General features: G+C 38.0%; 1 protein-coding gene across 1 annotated transcript in view; it reads right to left on the bottom strand.

The window, feature by feature from the left end:
* Nucleotides 1-4,811: 4,811 nt before the first annotated feature.
* NUS1 (NUS1 dehydrodolichyl diphosphate synthase subunit) overlaps nt 4,812-27,442 on the bottom strand; it is a 23,301-nt gene continuing 670 nt past the window's right edge. Inside the window, exons 2-5 of the mRNA XM_005859097.2 lie at nt 13,502-13,627; nt 12,270-12,419; nt 10,891-10,990; nt 4,812-7,596 (exon numbers count right to left, since the gene is read on the bottom strand). Coding sequence (XP_005859159.1) covers nt 7,506-7,596; nt 10,891-10,990; nt 12,270-12,419; nt 13,502-13,627 — 467 coding nt within the window. The 3' untranslated portion in view covers nt 4,812-7,505. The remainder of the gene's footprint in view (nt 7,597-10,890; nt 10,991-12,269; nt 12,420-13,501; nt 13,628-27,442) is intronic.

The following is a 27,442-nucleotide window of genomic DNA, read 5'->3' as shown; positions in this document are numbered from 1 at the left end:
AAACATCAGTTTTTCCAAGTTACAAACCAAAATGCAGTATATGATAAAGATGGCAATCTCAAATCACTGGGCAAAAGATGGACCTTTAAAAAAATGGAACAATTGGTTAGCCATTCAGAAAAAGACAAAATAAGATCCATATCTAATAAGGGGAGGGGAGGGGAGGGTTTGGAAAAGAGGAAGGGAGGAAAGGAGGAGGGGAGGAAGAGAGTGAGAAACTAGATACAATGAAAGATAACATAAATAACTTCCTCTATAATCTGTTAAGTGGGGAAAGATTTTCTATGAATCTAGAACCAATAAATATTGATAAATTTAGCCACAAAAATTAAAACAGTATGTAAAAAATAAAACTAAAAACAAGGTCAAAGGTGAATGACCAACGGAGATGAAATGTTTGCAACTTATATCACAAAGGACAAATAACATTTATAAAGAGCTCATGAAAAAGAACAGATACCAGAAAACAGAAGAAAAATGGGCAGACATGTACATTCACAAGGCAAAAAGGAAATGGCTTATAACTATTGGAAAGACCTTCAACCTTACTTTTAACCTCTCTCTCGCTCGCTCTCCCTCCCTCCCTCGCGTGCTTGCACACTACTTGTGGTTTCATTTTGTGATGGCTCAGGACTCCAAGAACAAGAAAGAGGAAGAAATATATTTTAAGATAACAGCCTTGCAAGCTGCATGATGTCACTTCTAACACATACTACTAATCGGTCACAGGGCCAGCCCAGATTCAAGGAAAGGGGAAATAGGCTCTACCTCTGTGTTATGGAAAACTGGCCAGGTAACACTGCAAAACAAAGCATGTGGGATGGGAACTATTGTTATAGCCATCTTTGGAAACACAAATTAAAACAACAAAAGTACTTCTCATCCATCAAATTGGCAACTATTTGAAAGTCAACAGATCCTAAGGAGGTAAGTACTCTGGTTTATTGCAAGTGGGAATATGGCACAGGTCCGATGGAGGAAATTTGCCAATATTACTGTTTGACACAGCAATCATAATTCCTACTTCTACCTCCCCAAATAGAATATGTACACATGCCCGTATTATTAACTTCTCTTTTTTGAGGACCACAATTGCAGGCAGTGCGGAAGCTATGATTTTCTTTCTTTTAAATAAATTAAAAGCATCATCAATTGATATGCTATGAGCATCGTGGCTGGTCCTATATTCCATCTGATAAGCTGAGGATCTCAGAGTGTATCTGATATAGTCTGGTTTTGCAAGCAACTTGATATTCTGCATACTTATGTATAGATGAGCTTCAGCTTCCAAGTAACTCATAAATTAATATTTAATGAAATCATTTGCCTTGATATTTCTTGTGCCTTCTGTTAATCTCCTGAATAGTTTATATTTGGTGTTGCACCCCACACTCCAAAGTCAATTACAGACTTATCAGAACTATTTTTACATCCACATACATATCTCATGCACACCATAAGCAGGTTTACTTCTCTATAATTTTCCCTCATACATCATCTTTCTGTAGGCCAAGAAAAGGTAAGATTTGGGAAAATCGCATTAAACTTCAATCAACGTTAGTTTCAGAGAACTAAAAAAGATCATTGGATGAATTATTTAAACACAAGAGGCAAAGATATTTACCAATGATAGTCTTTATTCTTAGAGATATAACCTCAAAAACAAGCGTCGAACATGCTTTTATTTATATCTATATATATAAAAGCCTAAGTGACCTTTAAGACCGAACAACCGGAACAACTGGTCGACCAGTTGCTATGACGTACACTAACCACCAGGGGGCAGACGCTCAATGCAGGAGCTGACCCCTGGTGGTCAGTGCACTCCCACAGGGGGGAGCGCCGCTCAGCCAGAAGCTGAGCTCATGGCCAGAAGCAGGCGCAGTGGGCCGGGATGAGTTCGAGCGGCTCAGGCTCCTCCCTGGCTGCCTGCTGCTTGGTGCACTGCTACATCCCCTGAGGGATCCTGGATTGCGGAGGGCGCAGGCCAGGCTGAGGGACCTCCCCCATACCCACCCAAGTGCAGGAACCCGTGCACCAGGACTCCAGTTGATTTATAAAAAGAGGAAGGGAAAGAGAGAGAAATATTGATAAGAGGAACATCAATCAGCTGCCTCCTGCACACCCTCTACTGGAAATTGAGCCTGCAACCTGGGCATTTGCTCTGACCTGAAATTGAACCTGTGACCTCTTGGTGCATGAATTGATGCTCAACCATTGAACCACCTGGCCATGCTATCTTTGACATTTGATGCCTATCAGTTTTTCAAAGCTTGTCAGCTTATTGTTTATTTGAAACAAAGTCAAGTTTTTTAAGAGACAGTAATGTTTTACACGTGTTATAAGAAATCACATGCTTCAAATGATCCAATCTATAGACATCAAGTTAGTAATTTATTTTATCCTGCAGGTAATTGATTTTATATTGTTCTTAAATAAAAACATATTTTTTAAAAAATGTCAAAATGTGAAAATGACTAGAACTCGAGTAGAAAAAAGTGACTATATTATTTCAAATAATTAAAATATGCATGTTTATTTCACCTCTAAACTATGATCTATAGATTCAAATCTAAACAAACTTGTATTTTTACAATTCCCCTCAGGCAACATCCATCACCACTCCTCCCCAAATAAAAGAAAGGATTGTCAGCCTCAGCACTACTGACATTTGAGGCCTGGTAATTCTTTGAAAACTGTCCTGGTCTTTCTCACTAGATACCAGTAGTAGTCCTGTCCCCACCTCCCCACCCCACCCAGTGGTGAAACATAAATGTCTCCATTGTCCAATGTCCACTGGGGGGCACAATCACTCCAGTTGAGAAGCACTGCACAGACGAATGCTTTGTCAAACATCTCCAGTTAAGTAACTTCCACATTTTTAGGTCCCATTTTCTTTCTAATTATCTAAAATCTAGTTAAAATACAGGTTCCTCTCTGGAGAAAGGTGTCAGTTACTATTACCATTACCCATCTACTTCTCTATTAAAGTTCATAAAAATAAGAAATTCTAGGCAGTTATGTACAAGCTGTTACTGAGGAATAACACTGTAAAATATATTTATCAAAATAAAAGAAGGTCCGATTCCCATTTTCTTTCTAATTATCTAAAATCTAGTTAAAATACAGGTTCCTCTCTGGAGAAAGGTGTCAGTTACTATTACCATTACCCATCTACTTCTCTATTAAAGTTCATAAAAATAAGAAATTCTAGGCAGTTATGTACAAGCTGTTACTGAGGAATAACACTGTAAAATATATTTATCAAAATAAAAGAAGGTCCATAGAACCAAACCCATAAAAGATATAGCAGTTGCAATCTTCATCAGAATAGAAATATTAGATACATTCAAGTGCAACTTGCTTACATTCTGATTTTTTTTCATTTTGCTGAAGCTTTCCTTCTCCAAGACAAACGGATCTTTTCTTATCCGCATAAAAGCAACTTAAATTACTAGTTCTAATGAAGGGGAGTATAAATATGATCAACAGCAGATAGCTTGACCTGAGAGTACATCTAATTTTTATTTTGCCATCATCTGGATATGAATCCAGATGCCAAAATTAATTTATAGTTCTTGAATCTCTAGAAGATAGAGAAAAGAGAAATAAGTATAAAATTACCTCTAAAATATGAACTAAGGTTAAAATTCATTAAGGATAACTGAATTTTTCCAAACATTTTATCATGTGCTAATGTAATTTGTTTATATCCAAACACAGTGACAAAATACAAAACAGAATAAAAGACTCTTTTTATAGTTTAAAAAGAATCTCTTTATTAAACCCATTACAGTAGGATCCATTTTTAAAAATATAAGTACAAAAAAATTATAGGATTGTCACCAAAAATGTAATCGGTGAGTGATGGTATTATAAGTTATTTTCCTTTATGTCTCCAAATTAATTTTTTCTACAATAAATGTGTTGGGGTTTTTTTTTAACTTTAAGCAGATTCTTTTTGTACTCCCCCTTTTCACCAATTTTATCACAGGTCATGGCCTATCAACTAGGATTCCTGGACAATTGCTGACATTAATTTGTTTCCTGGGATTATTTCAAACCATCCGGAACCTTTTCTACACTAATTTTTGTTAAAGGCATTTCCTATTAACCAAAGTTAAAATGTGACCTTTGAAAATTTTATTTCAGATGAAAATTATGCATAAAAACCAACTATCTTATAATTAGGTCCTCAAGTTAGAAAGTGAATACTCTATGCAACGTACAACAGATGATAGCTCTTACCCTTTAATTTCCTGGTTTGACAAAAACTGTCAATTTTTTAAAAAAGAGTACACATATACATTTTAAATTCAGCATTCCATATTCAGTAAAAATCAATTCTTATTTTAATTATTGTAGAATTTTGACAATTCTAGCAATGGGAAAGATGAATTTTATATCACTGTTATATAGCAAAAAGCAAATAACATTATAAGATTCCCAATATTTAACCTGGTAAAAATGAGAATATGTTTCAATCTAGAACAGGGGTCCTCAAACTTTTTAAACAGGGGGCCAGTTCACTGTCCCTCAGACCGTTGGAGGGCCAGACTATAGTTTAAAAAAAACTATGAACAAATTCCTATGCACACTGCACATATCTAATTTTGAAGTAAAAAAAACAAAACGGGAACAAATACAATATTTGTATTTGCATGTGGCCCACGGGCCGTAGTTTGAGGACCCCTGATCTAGAACATATCATCTAAAAAAATAGTATTGCTATATAGTCATAGGAGTTTCTCATTCCATTTCTGCAAGTCCTACATGTTTAGAATAAATGTAGCATTCACATAACAATATAGTCCATGAAAAGAGTATATTCTTTTATTGTTTTGTTCATACATGTTAAGTTTCAACTTTCAATCATAAAATTCAATAAATTTGATTCCTTAATCATAAAAACTTGCTTTGCACATTATTTACATGTCACCAAAGTCTACAGCCATACAAAACATCACAAGGATCTTACTAGGCATGGAACCATCACACAGGAGGAGGAGGGAGCTATCAAGTAACATACATTCAAAGATTAATTTGTAGATATGCACAGTGTATTTGGCACTGTTTATTAACAACACCTCCCTCTCTTAAGACAGGCTATTATGCCTTAGTCACAATATACACAATTTGCTATTAGCATCAAAACCAGCTTTCAAACTTTGTAACAGTAATCATTTTTAAAAAACAAAATCAAACCAGATTGGGACTAGTTTTCAACCCCTGAATTCTTGCTATGCTCCAAGCTGCCATCTAGAATGTGGGTTTAATTTGATAAATTTTTCCATTATGGGGAGTGTCAATAAAGTATTTAAAAAATATTTAAACAATATCCTTCAATAAACATAAAGACAAAACAACACTTTCCTTTAAAATTATCAGTTCTTCTTGGGAGTGCAAGGGAGCCCGGATAATGCGTTACCTAGTGATAATTTTGGCAGGAATTACAGAATGACCAATGCCATTCAAGTTGTGGAGATTGTACTAGTAGTTGAACCCATGAGGAGAAAGATATGGAATGCCTATATCTGAACTCAGAATCCTTAGCAACTTGTTTTCAGGGTCTCTTCCTAGGACTATAATAAACTTAAGTCACAGGTTATAGATTCACTCTGGTGTGTAGCACTATACTGCTACAAAATGGAAGATAATAAAGTAAAAGACAACTATTAAACCTTTAGCAACTTTGGCTATATCCCAGTGGGTAATTTATTTGACTAACATCGTTTTAACAAATATTATATCTTTTCATTTCAATTGGGCCCATTACATTTAATTCATTAAAGCTATACATATTCCAGACACATGTTTATAAAAGCCATAAATTCAGTCTTAAACTAAGGCAAAAAAAAAAATCCTCACTAGAACACTAATCACTGTACAGGGGAACAGAAATAAAAAATTCTCTGGTCAAGTTCAGAGATATGCTGTAGCTTCACATAAAACTTTCAGCAATAAACTGACTTTAAAAAAAAAGTCTTACAATGTTAAAAGAACAATGAAGTGCAAAGCAATATCACTAAACCAAAATTTAGTTTAATAATTTTATTTCAAGTATATTTTTAATCATAAATGGGGTTTTGTAATCCAAAGTTGAAACATTTATTCTTCATACCTTCAGAATTTGACAAGCAATTCCAGATCTTGCTTTCCAAATCCAGTTTTCTCTGCTATTTTTCAGACTTTTGAGACCTACTATTTAAATTTCTCCATTCTAAATGTACAATTTTAGATAATTATTATACAGTTGTTAAGATTTTTCTGAAAACTGTCCATCAAATATAAAGAATGGTTTCTGTTCAAGGATCAGCAGTGAGGAAAGAAATATTAAATACCTATCAAAAATCATTTATTTATTTAAAAAAGATAACAGAACCAGTGCTGTTCTCTGTCATGAAAGAGAACATGTAGAATTAATTTACTTTTGTAGCCTTTGGTAATGTTTTATTACCTACACAGCCCTCAATCTCACTTAAAGGTCTTTTACAGAAAGTCACCATCAGGATTTACTGAGCAAAAACCCAGGGTACTAACATGGTCCTAAATATGTGATTCCAAAGAGGAACAGGTTACTTTTGAGGAAAAGAGCTGCCTTATATTCTCTCAAATGCTTATTTTAAACAAACAGTTAGTGGAAATATTTTTTTAACATAACTTTGGATACTATGTAGCACACTATCCATCAAACAACAAAAATCCATTAGGAAACTTTCCACCTTTGTTTTTCAGATTCCAACTTCTTCACCGTTTCTGGATTGCCTAATACTTAAATTTTTAAAATTCTTTAATTTCTTCATTTCAATGTTGTAAGAGTTCTTTTCAAGTGATCTTCATATCCCAGAACAAAGACAGCGGATCAACACTCTCCAGTCACATTGTTTGACAATAACGATGAGATGAAAAAGGACGGGTATCTGAAAACAGGTATTCCTTGGGCTTCAATGGTGAGCAAGTTTTTAACACGTGAGCAATAAAGATTTCCATTCCTCTGGAAATCCCTCAAACTCATAATGCTTCCATTTAATAAGTCAATATATTATTCTTAAAAATTAAAGTTTGGTCATCAGGAAAGACTGAAAAAAAAAATCCCCCCTCCCTCCAAAATAATAATCTAACAGCTCTAAACATCCACTCATGTCCCTACAAAAACAGGGAAGTAGTTGGGGCTGAAGGCTTTAAAACTGAAATTTCAGCTCCTATAACATTACTGCTGCTTGCTCAGAGGTGCAAGTCCATGTATTTCCTTCTCTAACACTTCCCATTTATAAGTTTATTTCCATACACACACACGCACGCACGCACGCACACACATACACACACACATACACACACACTCACACTTACTTACTCTCAAGTAAGACACTTTTTTGTGTTTGTTGATAAATTATGAGGGTTATAAACTAGGTGTGTACAGGGTTTCATAGTTGCTTTGTAAACATCAGAATCACTTAGGTCCTTTTCTCCAAAAGCCTGAAATCAAATTATGCAGCCAGAGATCACTACTTTCCCAGACGCTGTTCACACGCTGCATACTGACGAAGGGCAGAGAAAAAGTCCTCATATCTGATGTTTAGGTGGGAAGGCAAGGAGCTGAAAAGGAAGCACAGGGGAAAAGAGGCAATTAGATGACATACTGTAATTTGGAGGGGGGAACCAGAAGAGTAATGACCAAAGAGAAGTTAAGGACAGAAGAAAGTAAACTGTAAATATAGAGAATACAAACCATTTCTACTAAATGATTATTAACTGTGAAACAGTTCAAGTGAAAAACAATCTCTCCTTCCACAATAAGAGAAAAGTAATTTGTAGTGAGATAGCGATTCAGAACCTCTAAGTAGGATTAATGCAAAGCTGAAGATCTATTTATATAGGATTTCATTCATTGACTTCAAGAGCTCCTCTCTGAGTAAAGCCAGTACTACTTTAATGGTTTAGGAAAGCCAGGCTTGGCATTGGCAGAGCAGCACAGCATTCCTGCACAGTGACAGACTGAAGCCATGTGGTGAGTAACCATAAATAAACGACATCTACTTCCACCATTTCCAATTGCTCAAGGGGACAATGGCAGTGTGAAGACAAGGACTTTAGAGGCAGATTGAACATATAGCTGGAGGGTTTCCTGTAAGTATTTTATTATTATTATTTATTTTTAATCTTCACCTGAGGATTTTCAGAGAGGAAAGGGAGGAGGGGGGAGGGAGGATGAGAGGGAGATAAATATCAATTGGCTGCTTCCAGTACTCACCAGACCAGGGATTGAACCACAAACTAGGCAAGTGCCCTGACCCAGAATCGAACCCACAACCCTTTGGTGTACAGGACAATGCTCCAACCAACTGAGCCACCCAGTCAGGGCTCCCCTTTAAGTATTTTAAACACAAGTAATTTTCAGTAATTAACATTTTTTATAAATCTCTATTTTATACAGCTTTATTGTGAGGCTTTGGAAATTCCAAACACTATTAGAGCCAAACACCTGGCTATTGTACAAGAGCCACATTCATGCACTAGAGAAAAGGATTCAGCAAACCTGCCATGTATGAACTCCTCTCGGCCCCTGTGGTTCTCTTTTGCTATACTTTACCTTTTCTTCCGCAAACCCCAGCTTTATTGAGATAGACCTGACATATCATCTTTATCCTTTCTTTGACTACCATCAACCCTTTATCCTATTCACTCTACTGAAATGACATCCCCAAAGGACAAATTTACTGACATTCTTCTTGCTAAAGCCTGCTTCAAATGTCCTCCTCAAACTACCACTTTCCTAAGCCCTCCTCATTTCACCCCCTTTTCCCACAGTCTCATCTCCCGCCACTCCTCAGGAAGCACTTAGCGCCACCACCCCCATGCCTCCGAAGTGGTCCTATTTCCTGGTCAGCTTTGTCAGGGCTCACCCTTCTCTTCCATATTAGGACATTTTCCTGCATCTGGGTGCTTGCAGTCTGGTGGACAGTAGACAAATACAGAGCAAACCTCAATATAACGTAGAGCTGTAACAGACGTAGAGCTTTGACAGACACAGTACAAAGCTCCACGAGGAAAGCCTATATGTGCTAGATATCCGATGTCCATTATCAGATTTAAGTCCTCAACTCTGTGTTTAACAGCCCATTTTACAAATAGAGAGAAGTTTAAATAGCTTTCCAAAATCATGTTAATGAGCTGCATAGATAGCTAAGATTTAAACCAAGATCTGTTTTAAAACACACTTTTTCCTCTAAACTACTCCCACCTGAAAGGCATGGAAAATGACATGAAAAGTTCTAGAGAAAAGGAGACAAGAGAAATAAGCACCACCCTAGGGAAACCCAGAGTCTGCAATTTGAGTTCTAATTCCACTTTGTTACAAGCCTGAGCAATGTCTCTTCCACTTTACTCGCCTACAAAATGAGGCGGCCACCTCAGGTGATCTCAGCCCTTTCTCACTCTAACATGCTGCTGCTCTTCTGCCTCTTTATTTGACACCCTTTCCCCTCCAGCCCCTGAGCTTGAGGCACTTGACCCCTTGGTTTTGTGCTCCTCGATGTACCCATTAGAGAGGTCCTCTACTCTCACAGGTTCCCTACTTCTACTTCCAAGACACTGACACTCCCCAGATTCATCTTTAGCCTTGACTTCTCATCCAAGCACCAACTCTACATCTTCTTCTGCCCTCTACACGTTTCCATCTAAACAGACTCTGGCCTCAAAATCATCTTACTCTTGAATTCAACATCTTCCCTTCTAAAATCAACGCTCCCTTCACTTTTCTGCTTTTCTCAATAGCTCTATAATCCACCCAGTCACTTAGGCTTAAAAACTTAGAGGAGTCATTTCATTTCTTTTATCATAATTAGTGAAGTGCCAGGCCTGCAATTATACTTCTCATGAGATAGAATTTGTAGTATTTTTTCTCCTAAAGCCCAGAATTTAAATATATTTTAACGCTCCTAAATCTCTCCTTTGTTTTAAATCAACAAATACAGCCCAAGAACCAGCTACCTGTGTTTGTAAATAAAGTTTTATTGGAATGTGGTCACGCACACTTGTTCACATGTTGCCTGTGGTTGTTTAGGTATACTAGCCAATGTTAAGTAGTTGCAACAGAGGAGATCTTGCAAGAGACTGTAGGACCCCGCAGGCTTAAAATATTTACTACTGGGCCCTTTATACAAAAAGCTTACCCAACTGTTCAAAATAAGCAATTTCATTCTCTTCACTGTATCCTCCCCTAGATTAAGCTATGGCCTCTTCACTGGTGTGTTTACCTCATCCTCCCCTAAATGCAATCTGCTCTGTTCCAGTTACCAAACAAATCTTCCAGGGTCACCATTCCCGCATCATCCCCAGGCTCAACGGTTTCCATCTGCCTGTCCAAACAATGATATGCATTCCTTCTGCTGCTATTTAAAGTGTTCTCAATGTCTCCACTCCCAAATTATTTGATTTTATCTCACACTACTACCTAACACTAATGCCCGTCTCCGGTGTGGCCAGTTCCTTCATTCCATCTCTGACATGTAATGAGCATCCTCTGCACCCCAGCTTCCCCCACCACTGCCCATCCCCTACACTTCTTTTCCTCTAGTTACAAAATTCCACCCAATTTACATCTTCAGATCAAGTCACATCCTTTCGACATAGTCAACAATTCTGGCCCACAGAGATATCTCACTCCTGATCTCCTATGATACTTGGTGTCAATACCTAACATTTGCACAAACATACCCTCTCGTGTCTGAGCATTTATATGTCTTTCTTTTACCAATGATACTGTGAAATATCTGGGGAAAGAATCTAGTATTGCAATTTTTGGGGAATACCCATTAAACGTAGTACAGTACTAAGCCCCAGAAACTCCTGCTGAATTGAACCAAAGTCAGAGCACTTTTAATTACTTACATAATCTCAGTCAATCTGATGTGCCAGGGAAGGTAGCCTAAAGTGCTCTCCACAGGCCCAAACTTCAGTACTACATCAGGATCAGGAAAACCATTTGAACCTTGAAAAGAAAGAAATACACACAAACTTAACATGCACTGCTTGCAAATAAAATGGCCAAGGGCAAAACCCGTTCATCAAATCGGCTTCTTATGCTTTGAATATCAACACACTGTAGCTTTATAAGGACAGAATACAGAGCAATGGGATAGAATAGAAAGCCCAGAAATAAACTTGCAGATTTATGGTAAACTGATTTTCAACAAAGGAGCCACAGTAATTCAAGGGGGAAAGGTTAAGTTAGTCTTTTTAATAAAGAAAACCGGGTATCCTATGCCTCACACCATTCACAAATATGGGCTCAAAATGGAACACAGACTTAAATATAGCACTTAAAGCTATAAAAATTCTAGAAGAAAACATAGAAAATAATTGTGACTTTGAATTAGGCAAAAGTTTCTCAGACATGACCCCAAATACATGATCTACTGAAGAAAAATTGGTAAGTTGGATTTCATAAAAATGAAACTCTTTAATAAAATCATTTTTAAAAAGATTTAAGCAGTGGTGCCAGGTAAGAGATTCCATAACCCCCCAAAAGGACAGGATTCGGAGCTTCTCGGCTGGTAGACACGATGAGAGCGGTTTACACAGAGGGGGCATGGCTACCTGATATCTATATGAGAGGCTGCATTACCACACGCCCACCTCCCACTACAACCTTGCCCTGTACGCCTTTTCCTGAGTTGTATCCTTTGCAACAAACCGGTAAACATAAGTGCCTTTTGAGTTCTGTGAGCCATTCTAGCAAATTATCAAACTTTAGGAGGGAGTCATGGGAACCCCCTATTTATAGCTGATTGATCCCAAGTACAGGTGCTCAGAGAATTACAACTGGTGTCTGAAGTGGGGGCAGTCTTGCGTGACCGAGTTCTTAAGCTTGTTAGACTCTAACACTAACTCTGGGTAGTTAGTATTGGAATGAAACTGAATTGTTGGACACCCAGTTGGTGTCTGGAGAATTATAAAACTCATTGTTGGTATAGAAAAACATCCCAGAGGGAGGAAGGCTAACAGGCAGAAGTCCTTTATAAGGATACTCATCACTCCCCCGCACAAATACTCTTAGGTCCTCTCCTGTACCAGTAAGTCCTCATGCAAGTGAGTTAACTAAGAATGTCATTTTCTCAAAACCAATTTCACATAGGATCTTAAACTTCAGAAACACAACATGTATAACAACAACAAAATCAGGCTTTAAAATGTGAAAGGAACCTAGATATTCTTCTTCATACTGTATATTTGTGGAACAAAACCAAAAATAAATATATATGACTTACTAAGTAAACTGTCTAACATATGCACATCCAAATCTGTGGATTTACTTTGCTGCTGGGCTACTAACTGGCAAAATTCCTGAGCAGCTCGTACAATATCTGCTTTTCCATCTTCTGGGGACAGGACCTTCACTGCCACTTGGCAATTTAAAACTGGAGGAAAACACAAACAAAACATTAATAAAAACATACTTTTCCAGATATATTTCAAAATCAGTTTCAAGATATGTTATATTCAGACCTAAATAAAGGTACAGTTCTTAGAATAAACAAGAATCATTTAAGCCCTTCAATTTCCATATCAAAATATACTTAAACTACTTTCCTCTGAAAGGACCCACACATCACATTTGTGTATGTATTTATATACTGCCTTCTCTTTAAAGTATGCAGAATGACCTTGTCTCTATGAATAAGTCCTCTAGCAAATAGGAATTTTAATTATAGAATAAATTTCAATTTCTATAAGTCTAAAGTGGCATCTACAATCATAGCAGTTAGCAGTAACACGGGACTGAAGACAAAAAAAATGTGTTTTAATGGAATATGCATTGTTTACAATACATACCCATTTAATCAAATTTATGATTCTATCCAAGCTATTTTACAATTGGTAGGATTCTAGGTAAGTAATAGCAATGCCAAATTCTTGTCTACAGAGGTTCCCACCAACCACACTAAAAACCATTTCAATATTTCTGATCTAGAAATGTGTCCGTTCTTTGGATTCTCTTTGAACTGGTATAAAATCTGCCTGGCTCCTGGTGACTTACAAGTGAAATAAAATCTTTAACATGTGTTTATTTTTTAATATCTATGAAATTCATAATTTTATCTTTTTCTGAAAATCATTAACAAATGGCCTGGCCATTTGTGGCTCAGTGTTTGAGAATCGACCCATGAACCAGGAGGTCAGGGTTCAATTCTGGTAGAGGCACATGCCAGGTTGCAGGCCCAATCCCCAGTGGAGGGCATGCAGGAGGTAGCAAATCAATGATTCTCTGTCATCATTGATGTTTTTATCCCTCTCTCCATCTCCCTTCCTCTCTCTGAAATCAATAAAATCATCTTTTAAAAAATTATCAAAATGAAGAAAAGTCTAAATCTGATGATTAAAGATGGTGACAATAAAGACCAACAGGGTGGAATGAATGAATGAATGAGTGACAGGATTTGCCTTCAACCACAAAACACATCGGCTTTTGTTAGATATTCAATTTTATATTCAGGCTTACCTTGATCATCTTTGTCATTACTATTTGCAAACTCTGTTGAGTATTTGGAACAATCTAAGCCCAGAAGTTCCTGCTGTTGTTTTAAAATTTCATCCATCAATCTGGAATTATTTCTTTTGAAAATACCTTTAAAAAAAAAAGCAAGTAAATCCAAATGAGGGTAAGTTATCTCTTTAATAAATAGTGTGTTTGCTGTGAAAACAATGCTAGATCCAGAACTGAACAAATGCCAAATGAAGTAGTCATGACTAATTAAACTAGAATCTGAAAGGAAGTTATAACAACAGAACTTTGTTAATATAAAGAGCCTGGCTTCAGGCTAAAGTAAAAAACAAAACAGGAGTAACTACGTAGTGTCAATATAAACATGACAGAAATTTAGACCCAGGAAGACTTAAGATCATTTACTCGACAACTTTATTTACAGATTATGAAACTGAGACACAACATCCTTAAGGGTCTGTCCAAGGATTTAGAAACTGCAGCAGTGGTCTAGAGTCCATATCTTCCAGACTCCCAGCCTCATGGAATTTCCTTGCAGACTTACTATGTATATTCAGAACCATAACCTCAACTTGATTAGATTTTTTAATAGTAGAGGGACTAATATGAATTATGTAAAAAGTAGAAAATTGATAAAACTAGCAAAATTTAGTGAAATCAGCCCTGGCCAGGTAGCTCAGTTGGTTAGAGCATCATTCTGATACACCAAAGTTGTAGGCTTGATACCTAGTCAGGGCACATGCCAGAATCAACCAATGAATGCATATAAGTAAGTGGAGAAACAAAATGGTATTTCTTTCTCTCCCTCCGCCTCTCTCTCTAAAAACATCAATCAATCAATAACAATTTAAAAAATTAAATTCAACAAAGGATGAAGGAACTAAAAATGTGACATGCATTTAATGTAAAACTAATATAAAGAGCTCTAACTAAAAACAAATAAGTTTTTGGCTATTTTCAGAGAAGCCAACCTTCCTTTTTGGCCTTTACCAAGTATTCCTCTCAGTCAGATATGATTTTAAAACAGTTCAAAGATTAACTGGGAGAGAGAGAATATAATAAATATATAAAAATAGCACAGAAGTTGCTGAATATCCTATATAATAAAAGGCTAATATGCAAATTGTCCCCTTGGGCAGGAGTTCAACTGACCAGGAGTTCAAACAGGGGGCGGGGCTGGCTGGCCAACCTCCCTCGGCTCCTCCCACTGCTCCCACCAGCCTGATTGGGCCCAATTGGGACAGGCCAGCCAGACCCAACCCATGCACTAATTCATGCACCAGGCCTCTAGTGCTATATATAAATGCCAACTTGGTAGTGTACGTGTAATAGCAGTTTAAAGACAAAAGCAGTCTCTATTGGTAGGGGAAAGGCTTTGTAAAATAAGACTTGAGAGAAGAAAATGGGAAGAACATTTACATGGAGAAAATGCTTAAGAAAAAACATGGAATGCTCAAAAGACCAACAAATGCTGCTGGTGCAAAGGATCTGTGAAAAGGGGCAAAGGGATAGTCCTAATTTTTATTTCATTTTGTCTGCTCAAAGGGCAACCAACAATTTCTGAGCAATGTGGAATGTGTGAAAATGTATTTCTTCAGGAAAATTAACCTGGTAACAGTAAAGAGAAGGCCAGTAAGCAGACTACGGCAGAAGTCTATACATATTTTGATGAAGCAATGGAAAAGGATTCACTACAAAGGAAGAAATGATAGAATAAAGAATATGACTTAATTAGAGGTAAAAACAGAAAATTCCATGACTTTAATCTTTGGTGACAAACTATGTGAACATCTTTTTTTTTTTTTTTCTTTTTTAAGTAGAGAAAGTCTACAAAGAGAATTGGTTCGAAGGAAAAGATAAGTTTACTTTTACATAGCTGATTATAGAATATTTAGGTAAGGGTTTATTGTAAGAGTAACTAAGAGACACAAGGGAAAGATGTTCAAAAGAGGTCGTCACATAAGCACCACATGAGTAGGAATCTTACTGCTTTGTTTACTAGGGGCTAGCAAAGTGCCTGGTACAGAAGAGACACTCAACAAGTGAGCTTCTACTGAAAGAAGATGGCAAGTCAGAGATTGGCTCGGGGACTGGGAAAGGCCTCGTTAGGGTTAAGTGACTTTTCAGCTCGTCTCTGAAGAATTAGGAGAATTTTTTAGATGTGGGGCTGGGAAGGCAACATAACAAAGAAATGGAGGATGAAGATGTAGATATACATTTGGGAATCATCCTCCTTAAGGTGAGAGCCATACACATAAGAAATAATAAGTACAATTTCCAAAGGTAAAGGAGCACATCATATACATGGAGAAGAGCAAAGGGCTAAGAATGTGGCTCCATAAAAAAGTCCACAATTGCCCGGCCAGAGTGGCTCAGTTGGTTGAGCATTGTCCTGTGCACATGGAAGGGTTGCCAGCTGGATTCTCAGTCAGGGCACATGCCTGGGTTGCAGGTTCAATCCCCAGTTGGGGCACATATGGAAGGCAATCAACTGATTGTTGTTTCTCTCTCACGTTGATGTCTGTCTGTCTAAGAATGTTCTAAGGTGAGGATTTAAAAAAAAAAAAGTCCATAATCATTAAGACTTTAAGCTTAGAAAGATAAAGGAGAGCATTTTGTAACACCCATGTCCAGAGCAAGATTAAACACAACAAATATATTCCCAAACACAAAGAAAATTCTTAAAGAAGGTGATTAATATCAGGAGTTATTTGAGTAAGTATTTAGGATAGTAATACTTGTGTAGTAATACAGATGTATTTGGATATAATCATTATCCTCAAGTCCAAAACAAAAGTCACAAGTAAAAAAAAAATAGCATATAAATTTTTGATACAGGTTTATAACTGTTACAAGATTTCCAATTACCTATGCAAGTAAAGAAGAAATAATAATTAGATCACCCTTTCGTCTATATTGTAGTTATAAATGGTAGAAGACATACATATTTCAAAATTTTCTTAATTTAAAAACATCAAATTTCTACAATAGTACTGCCAGACATGTTTATTAAAAATAAAATGTTAATTAATCTGTTTACCCTACCCCTCCAGATTAAAATGGCAAAGCTTTTCAGAAACTCTTGCCCTCTCCAATGCAATGGATGACATTCTTCATCAGCAAAACAGTCGCCACCTCTTCTCAATCTTTTTTACTCTTTCCTTCTCAACCTTTATGTTAACATTAATGACCACCCTGCTTCTTCAAAATCCTATCCTCATTCAAGCTTGTCTGAATGTCCTCTCCTGGTTCCATTCTCAATCCGCTCCTTGACTGGTCCTTCTCACTTTGGACTGCATGCCTTTTCCTCTTTCCAACCCCTCCCCCACCTCCCACCCTGTTCCTGTCCCTGTCCCTAGGTCAGTCCTCTCTTTCTGTCCACGTGTTCTTCCTCCTCTGATCCTAGTTACTCATAGGATTTTAAAACCACTCCAGACCAGGACAGGGTAAGATGAGTGAAGCAAAATTTAAGGGGGTGCCCAAACTCAGTAATTAAACATCCATGATGAACAGAACATTAAAATTTGAAGTAAAAACAGGATTGGCATTTGGTTCCCATCACTTCCAGTTCAAACATCTAATCTTACCCAAAAGTTTTGTAAGCATCTGAAAATGAACACATCTAAAATATGGCAGCTTATATTTAAAGCTAGCTCTCAAGCACTTGTATTACAACAAGTTAAAAAAAAAGGGGGGGGGTCTGAATAGGCTATATGAGAACAGTAAATATATAAGGGTGGTGGGACAACATTTAAAATCACAACTGCTACTTATATAATACTTATATAATAAATAAATAAATAGCCCTTCTTCTTGTTCTAATAAAAGCATCACTACCTGCCAGTCACTCCAGCCATCTTCTCTCTCAAGCATTATCACCACCACCTCATCAGCACCCTATTAATATGCAGAACCCATATACAGCAATGCTGCCTGTACCCATTTCCTTTTGTCCAGTTGACATCGTTGTATTTAACCCAGTTATTAATTAGCTGGAAAGGAACAATGACTGAATATAACAGGTATGCCCATAATAAGGTCTGGGTGACGTAGGGAAGATGACTACCTGTCAGTCACTCCTGGGAGTGGTCATTGGCCAGAAGAGGCGTGGCCACTGCAAGTGCAACAAGATTTGAGATATACTAGTAAAGTTCCTGAACAAAGGAGTTCCCTCCTTCTTGCTCTCTTGGGACTCTTGTGGCAGGGGGTGTACTCTCACGCTCCTGCATTTGCCTACATGGCTCATGGCCATGTGGACTCCACACACAATGGACTAATGGACTCTAACTAGTCTGATGCTACATGGGACCCAGCTCCACCATGGAACACAAACTCTGGACAATGGCTTTGCTTTTAGCTCTGCTGGATCCCCAACTGCACCTTTTCCAGGACTGGTTTAAGGGAAATGAGACTTTGCAACTTGAGGGATATACTTCCATAGAAATAAAGCTTTATACCACATTTTATTCTCCCTGGAGGCCTCCAGAAATTCTTTTTCCAATGGCACCCCAAAAACTCCACTCTCTTGCCCTGACCGGTTTGGCTCAGTGGATAGAGCGTCGGCCTGCGGACAGAAGGGTCCCGGGTTCGATTCCAGTCAAGGGCATGTACCTTGGTTGCAGGCATATCCCCAGTGGGGGGTGTGCAGGAGGCAGCTGATCGATGTTCCTCTCTCATCGATGTTTCTAACTCTCTATCCCTTTCCCTTCCTTGCTGTAAAAAATCAATAAAATATATTTAAAAAAAACAAAAAAACTCCACTCTCACTAGCAATGGAGAAGAGCAATCCACATAATTCTCCGATAACACTTTGTCCCCATTGTTTCAAGCAATAGTCTTCTTTATAATATTACAACCACCTTCTAATGTGTCTTTCCTGTCCCTTCTCATGTATTGCTAGACTGACTACAAGATTAATCTTCTCTGGGTATATCTTCAATCCTGTCACATTCCAACTTTAATATCGTCAATGGCTCCCCAAATACTGAATATATTAAGAACAAGCTGCTCAGATCAGCATTGATATTCCAGCCTATGCTTCCACACTTGGTGGCTAGGAATACTTTATATTTATGAAATAAATTAATCTTTCTATGTCTCTATAGTACCTTATTGCCAGCAAATTAGATTGCTTCGTTTCCTCCAAAAACACAGGAAGTGAGGCCAGCCTCCAACCTTTATTATGTGACCTACACAGCCCCACACCTGTAAAATTCTACTAATCTTCACAGGCCAGCTGAAATGTCACTTACCCTCAATCCACCAGACAGATGTGCCTCATTCCTCCTCTCACCCCCTCCAAATACACACAATTTGTTCAAATTCCTTGATAGACTAATATTCTACATTTTATTATAGTTATAGCTTAACCCCTCTCCCCCAACTAAACTGTACTTAGCTGTGAACTAGTGTCTTACTTATCTCTTTTCCTCTAGGGCACCTTCCACAATGTTTATTTAATAAACTGAATTATCAGTGCACAAAATGTCACCTAACAACAACAAAACCTAAATGAACATGTCACTGAATGGAATTTTTTTTTTAATGTTTCCAGGAACCTCCCACAATAAAAGCAGATACTTCCTTATTGCACATAAGCAGAAATTATGTTAAAAAGGAAGAATACTGTACAAAGGCATAGTTACAAAGCACCTTTTATAAAGACTTTCATAAAGTTATTTTAAACAGAACATTTATGTTGGCTGGTTTGGATAAAGAAATGAAATTAAAAAAGTATAGTGTCTGAGAAATGCTAAATGCATAGATAAGACAGATTATCAGCAAGATGACTCCTGATACCTCGTACTTGAACCCCATCCGGAAACCTGATTATATTCTATGGCACTTATCTCACTTATACATAAGATTATAAGCTTACCATTTTCTTCAGGATTCAAAGTCCACACACACTTCACATGATACAAAAGAAATGCAACAGCATGCAAGTGCGCCTTGGACTGCAACAGGCAATTCCTCTAGCAATACCAAGTTGATGTGGAGATTATTTTTCTCATATCATAATTCATCTTGTTTGCTTTCACAGAATCTAAACTAATGCCAAAATGATATGAGTTTGGCATGAAATCCAGGTCTCCTGGTTTCTAATTATTCAGTTCAGTAACTATTTCTAACACTGATAAAGAATGATGAACCCAATTTACTATTAAATTTTGAATTCTCCTCTCAAAAAAATTAAACTCCATAAAATAAAACTGACCTTTTACAAATGAATAGTATCTTTTGAAAAAAACTAGGACTACAGTTTGTTTTTAAAAAGCTTTTAAAGATGGTTTCCCAGGGCTAACAGATAATTAAATTCTTTAAAAAATGACTTAGGAATATAAGTTTTTTGCAATAATGATTCATTTTTCTTAATTTTTTAAAAAATACATTTTATTTCTTGATTTATGATGATGTCTTACCCCTATAAATATATATTTCAAATATGTTTTTATTGATATTTAGATAGAGAGAGAAAGGGAGAGGGAGGTAGAAACATTGATAAGAGAGAAACATTGATCGGCTGCCTCCTGCATGCCTCCCACTGGGATCAAGCCTGCAACCGGGCATATGCCCTGAACGGGAATTAAACCAGTGACCTCTCGGTGCATGGGACAATGCTCAATCCACTGAGCAACACCGGCCGGGCTGCATGATTTAGAGAATTTTACATTATGTTTTGTTGCTCTCTCAATTTCCCAAGTATAAACTACATGTAAATATATATAGAAAAGATAATATGGAAGAACCAAAAAATTTTAAAACACACACATGCACACACCCACAAAAATCTAGTTTCCATGAAAGAATAAAATATTAGGCTAGGAAGGCTGGACCTCAGAAAGACTACAATGTTTTTGGTATTTCTTAATAAACACTACTATGTGCTTTGAGGGCCAAATGTACTTCTTTTTATATCTGAAGAAATGCCTGTTTTAAATTCTAATATTAAAAACTATATGAGATGTTCAAAGTTTAGACAATAACGGAATGTCCCCTAACCATCCATCCACCTTACCGTTATAACACAACTATTTCTAATTTTTAATATTTCTGAGTCTTTGTCTACATGCATGTGTAATACTGGCATATGTGATCATGCAGTTCTGTATCATGCTTCTTTCGCCCCAACATTTAGAAGTGGAGCAAAGGAGAAGCTAGGCATAAGGCTGAGAAGAAACAGACAGTGAGAAACGAAGAAATCCAACCATATGTGATGTCATGGAAGGCTGGAGAGAAAACATTTCAAAGGGAAAAGGAATTAAGTATGTCCTATCCACCTATTTGATTTATACTGTACTCAGGAACCTTACTGGCATCTTTAAAAAATCTCTAGTATGTTAGTTAAAATGACATTGTAGAATTGCTTATAGGTTTCAATATGTACACTACCTATACTATACTCAAGCATCTACACCAGTGGTTCTCAATCTTCTGGCCCTTTAAATACAGTTCCTCATGTTGTGACCCAACCATAAAATTATTTTCGTTGCTACTTCATAACTGTAATGTTGCTACTGTTATGAATCGTAATGTAAATATCTGATATGCAGGATGGTCTTCGGCGACCCCTGTGAAAGGGTCGTTCGACCGCCAAGGGGGTCGCGACCCACAGGTTGAGAACCGCTGATCTACACATTAACTGGGTCACAAAGCCATGGCATAATATTTTTTTCAACTTAATACCAAGTAACAAGGAGTTTAATTAGGCAAGTGTTCAACTAGCAAATCTTACCTGTAGCCCTTAAATCAGCGGTTCTCAACCTGTGGGTCACGACCCCTTTGGGGGTCGAACGACCCTTTCACAGGGGTCGCCTAAGACCATCGGAAAACACATATATAATTACATATTGTTTTTGTGATTAAACACTATGCTTTAATTATGTTCAATTTGTAACAATGAAATTGGGGGTCACCACAACATGAGGAACTGTATTAAAGGGTCGCGGCATTAGGAAGGTTGAGAACCACTGCCTTAAATACATCTAACATCCAAGGGGAGAAAAGTGAGATAAACACTGAAATATCTCTTAGTTATGAAGCATCTCTCCAGCCATGGAATCAAAGTAATAGCTCTTTGTAAACAGGTGGCCTCACTCAAGTAGCCTACCTTTCTTCTTTTTGAAATATCTCTTAGTTATGAAGCATCTCTCCAGCCATGTAAATAGGTGGACTCACTCAAGTAGTCTACCTTCCTTCTTTTGAAACCAGACATCTATGTCAGTTACCTAGTGGTTCCCTCATTTAATTCTCTAACAACCAAATTATAACACTGCTGGAGGCAAACGTCAGCGAGGAAAACATATAAAGCAATTATTTAAAATAAAATAAAAAACTGCAATTAAAATTTTAGATGAGTGAAGCAGTCATAATACATCTTATAACCCATTAAACAGCTTTACTTCAAGGGCGCCCCAGGATACCTCATGGAAAACAATTATAGTGGAATTAGCATGTAGCAAGGGAACAGATACATGTAACGCTGGCATGTGCAGCAGAATGATGCTGGGTTTTCAGTCCCAGTGCTTCCGCAGAAGAAATGTGTAAAATGAACAAGCCTCCTGGGCTCTCTCCGTCTCTGGTTGCTCATGTAAAAATGCAACTATCTTCAAAGACTCTGATCACCTGACAAATAAATAGTTCAATGCAGAGCAGGAGCCCCATAAAGTTAAATTCATCGGATTAAAAAAGGAAAGTGATTCCTATGGCTCAAGGATGAACATTATAATGGTGGTATGAAGAACATTCTATTTGCCTTTAAATATCTTTTACCAACCACTCTATCACCTGTAGATAAGTGCCACTTTACTAAGGCTTTAAGATGACCTTACATAATCAGGAATAGTACTAAAAGTGATTGCATTGTGGTCACATTCTCTTACCAGTAGAAGTCTTACCAATATAATAGTTGAGTACAATAGCTTTGGAATAAAATCTGGTTCGAATTCTTGATCTGCTTCTTGCTAGGTATGGGTTCTTGCTTTCTAAGTCTCAGTGTCTTGATGTGTAAAACTGCTAAGAACTTAATGTACTTCTTGCATAGTATCTGGTACACAGTAAGTGTTTAACAGAGTTGTTATTGCTATTAAGTAAAGGTTTATTTTCATACATTGATTGAGCAGTATGGTAAAACAGAAGTGTATTCAGAGAATGCGATCATTCAAACATTAACAAAGACAGCAAAACTGGGGATGGAGCAGTAGAGAAAGGCTTTCCAGGAGGAGATAGTCAGAATGGACACACAGGATCTCTCCTAGCCTCCTGACAAGGAACTAGCCCTTTGGCAAAAAAAGGAGAAGAGGACATTCCAGAACGCTAAAATAAATGTGAAATGCTGTGCTGGAAGTGAATCAGACAAAAGTAAAGATTAGAAAGAGAATGCTCCTTTATTAGTACACGAGTTACCAAGTAAGGGAAGCCAGGTACACTAGTTTGTATTGTGCGGTATATTAAAATGTAATCGCATTTATACTTCCCCTTTTAACACTTCTGGCAACTCTATATTTCAAAATAAGAAAAATAATTCTTAATAAAATCATATCTGCTAACAGCATGTTTCAGTTTGCCAAATAAGTAAATAAGGAAAAAACTATGTTCATTTTCCTCCATTATTTTAAGGCTTCTGGGTAGTATTTGTGTTGAGAAACAACTTATAACTCAGTTCATTATTCTTATTACAGAAAATACAGTCTTCCTTTCAACTCAAGAAATACATACTGATTACGCACATCACACCAGCTACACTCTGTAGAAGAAAGAAAAATGAAGATTAATAGCATCTCAGGAACTTAGACTCTAGGAAGGAAATGCAGGCCCATACCAGTATACATACACTACCACTTTACAGAATAGAGAACACAAGTGCCTTTAGAGATGTACAACACTCTAAGGAGATTCAAGGATAGAGCAAGATTAGGGGGAAACCAGTAGGGACAGACTACCCTATGAGGTGTTAGAAGGGACTTACAAGGATCAACAATAGCCTTTCAGCAGGGAGATGACATTTACTGGGAAAAGGAGAGGAGGCAGCTTCAGGAGGAAGGAACATCAAGTGATCTAATGCTGGATGCAGCACAAGGCGTCTAAGAGTGAAAAACAGGTTGGGAAGGTTGGCAGTACACTGGGCAGATCTTTTGAGTGAGAATTCTGTACCCCACACCATTTCATAAGACACAGCAGTTCTTGGATTTACAACTATGGAAGTAACACTAAAAAGAGCTACAATAGATTTCTTTTGTCTTTTACTGAATTCTCACAAAGAAGTCAATGCCACATTCTAGATCAGCGGTTGCCAACTGGTGGTCCGCGAGGTCCGAAAAGTTGGCGACCGCTGTTCTAGATCACTCAAACTTATCCTAAGTAATATTAAGACCCACCCCAGGTTATCCTCACTCATGAAAAAAATCAGGAAGAATGAATACTTTGATGTAAGGTAAGTAGCAGGGAGATTTGTGTTAGGGCCACACAAATGCATCCTAAGGATCATTTGATAAAAGAGAGATGCTCAAGTCCCATTCCCTAAATCAGTCTGATCAATAACTGTGTTGAATCTGTATTTCTTATAAGCATCCCCAATGACTCACTCACAGATGGTCCTTGTTTTGAAAATACTGCCCTACAGCGAGGTTCCCGGCATGGCACCAGGACAGCTGGGCAATATGAACAGGTTCCATCACAGAAGATAATATACATCCAGATACCTTGGATCTAGGGATTCTTGAGGTGAGACCTAGGCAAGCATAGCAACTCTGTGGCTATCATATCAAAAGTCCCTAAACTCCAATTTTTATACCATTCCAGTTAGTCATTTCTTGAATTATAATCATGTAGAGAAAACAGCCAAGTCTCCCTCCATACTAGAATTCTGAACTCAAGAAATTCCTGAGAAAATGACTCAAATTTCTGAAGGATAAAAGAATTACTAGCAGAAATCATTATACTCAAGTAATATTGCAGGCAGGTGAAAAGAAAAGGATCAGTTTGCTGGCAGGAGTCAAACCACGGGAAATATCAATGGATTTTTTTAGTTTAAGGATTAAATATAATTTACAGCAATTATAATCAAAATGAATATTCATTTAAAAAATGCCACTCACTGGCATTTATATATTTGCTTATAATAATTTTTAACAGATATCCCTAATTTGAGTGTACACTCCTTGACACCATTTCTTGTACTTCTTTGTATTCCAGTGCTGTATATCACAGAAGGCACTCAATAAAACTGGCATTAGAATATTTTTCTAAGTTAAATATCTCTATAGAAATAGCTAAAATATGCCCTGACCAGTTTGGCTCAGTGGATAGAGCATCAGCCTGCGGACTGAAGGGTCCCAGGTTCGATTCCAGTCAAGGGCATGTACCTTGGTTGAGGGCACATCCCCAGTAGGGGGTGTGCAGGAGGCAGCTGATAGATGTTTCTCTCTCTCATTGATGTTTCTCTCTATCCTTCTCCCTTCCTCTCTGTAAAAAATCAATAAAATATATTTTTTTAAAAAGAAATAGCTAAAATAAAAGTTTGTTAGGGAAAACTGAGTAAAACTTAAGAATCTGTACTTCCCTTGAAAAGTACAACTTTTCTCACATATCCACATGGCTGGCTCCCTCACACCTTTCACAACCACACTCATTGTGAGTGAAAGACTGTTGGTTAGAGAATTCCAAGAACATACATATAGTATTTTTATATCAGAGCAGGCTTTGCGGCACATTTTATAAATATTTAGCTCTGAATTTTGCAAAGTGGTGGAGTAGGAGGCAGTTTTCCAAAGCTTCAATCCAAAATAAAATTAATCTGTCATACTGATTGCCTTTACTATGTTGTCATATGGAAACATTTAAAACCATTTCAATAAAGGATTATAAGGGGGGAAGTCATTGAGGCTTTCCTAAGCCAGTCTATCACCCCATCTCCATCATTGATTTTCAACATTTTATCCCCCTTCCCTGCATTTTCCTCCTTACACTTATGACCTAATACACTGCATATTTTACTCATTTGTAATATTTGTCAGACTTCCACTAACATAAGAATTCTTATTTTGTTCACTGCTGCACTTTCTTGTCTGGAGCAGTATCTGGTGCTTTAATAGATGCCCAATTGTCACCTGGTAAATGAATGGGTGAAAGACCCAATCAATCAATAAAAACCAAGAATGGGTAACTGGAAAGTCTCTTATTTTAAACAACGAAATTATTCCTATCCCTGAGGAAATAATTAAAACAGCTTTTACAGTAGGACACAAAGTGCTCTCAGTTCATTCACTGAAAATGCTCTGTAAAATTCCTTCCGGTTGTCAGGCAATACTTGGTCGGGTTGACTTCTTCCTTTTCATTACCAATTGTTTTCTTTTAGCGAATATGACACAGGATACTTCTGAATTCCACCAGCAACTCAGTAACAGGAATTGCAGGAACCAGGAAGTGTGGGAACATTGTAATCTGGTTAGCAGGCAGTCACCAAGTGAAACCAGTCAGCTCTACATTTTCCTTTCCTACTGAAGGTACAGGGCCCTTGTTTTAAAACAATCACCCGGATATAGTGATTCACTTTTAAGTCAATTCGCCACATTGCTTAAAGGCTTTAACTAACTTCTGTTTGTTTCACTTCTTTTGTTCCCCTGGCAATGTGTCTATCTGTTGTATTGCTTTGAGCAGAGGCTGTATGGCCTCTGACAGTCTCAGGATTTCTATTCCTCTGCAGAGTTCTTTGGCAAGTGCCATGAAATGTTAGCCCGAGTATATTCAACTTTACCCTACAGGGCAAATCGTCAGTTGATGGCAGATTATCTAGTCACCGTACTACTTTCTGGCAGCAAGAAATGTTATAGGTCAAAGATTACTCAAATACCCTGTAAAGTTAATCAGGCCTCAACCCAGCCTTTCTGGGAAAAAAAAACAAAAACAACCAACAACAAAAAAACCAACCACAACACCCACAGTTAAACCTGGCTTTAAAATCTTGATTTTAAAGATTAAAATCAAGTTGCAGCTTCTGTGAAATTTATTGAACAGAGAATGAAAGTGGTAGTTCAAGTTATTAAACAAAGAATAAAGCATAAGTTTGTCCTTCATCTCAACACCCACTCCGACATCATCCTTTCCACCAAATCTTTATCTCTAAGGAAAGCCCATTGTTTGCAGGATTCGACGGAAACCCAAACCTGACGATCAGAGCTTTCCTCCACCTCATCGCCCCCTCTTCCTCCCAGGCTCCGCTTCCACCTCCTCTCTCCCTGCACATGTCTCCCCGCTTCTCCTGGGAGCTCCTCACTCCCGACGTTTCATCAGAGCCCATGTCACTCAGGTGGCCACGCGTCTCCTCCGAGGGTCCATGGAATGAAACGTAAGGTTCCCAGGATCAGGCCCGGCCCGATGCTTTAGGCGTGTGGCCGCCTGATCGTGGTGATTGTGGAAATTCCCTCAATGGAAACGACGAGAGGACAGCGGCTGTGTCCGGTGCAGCTGGCCCCCGAGGCCCCGGGACCCACCCCAGGGCAGGTGACCGCTCTCTCTCCTGCCCACCCCGCCTCCCCGGGGCTCAGTCCGCATCCCCACCCTCTCAAGGGAAGCCCGACCCCCCACCGCCGGGCCGCGCCGTCGGATCGGGGCCTCGAACCTCCCTCCGGAAAAAACACTGACTGTCACAAAAGGGCAGCTGTGCAGCAGAGTAACAGAAACTCCAACCCCTCTGCTACCTGTGTGACTTCAGACAAATCAGTGCACGTCCTGATCCTCAGCTCCCTCGCTGGTGAAACAGGGCATACAAATACCACTCGCCTTAACCGGCTCATTATGAAGAATAAGGAATATTTTTCTAAATGCACCAACATCTATGGAGCCGAATTCAGGGACTCGGTAGGTGTTCGCTAAAGCTTGCCCTCTCCCTTCCTCGAAAGCATGTGACAATGAACGGTGCGCTCCGGGGCTGGGGGAGGC

The sequence above is a fragment of the Myotis brandtii genome, unplaced genomic scaffold (genome assembly GCF_000412655.1).
Source record: "Myotis brandtii unplaced genomic scaffold, ASM41265v1 scaffold123, whole genome shotgun sequence".
In the NCBI taxonomy this organism is placed as follows: domain Eukaryota; kingdom Metazoa; phylum Chordata; class Mammalia; order Chiroptera; family Vespertilionidae; genus Myotis; species Myotis brandtii.
This window is presented reverse-complemented; position numbering and strand designations above follow the sequence as displayed.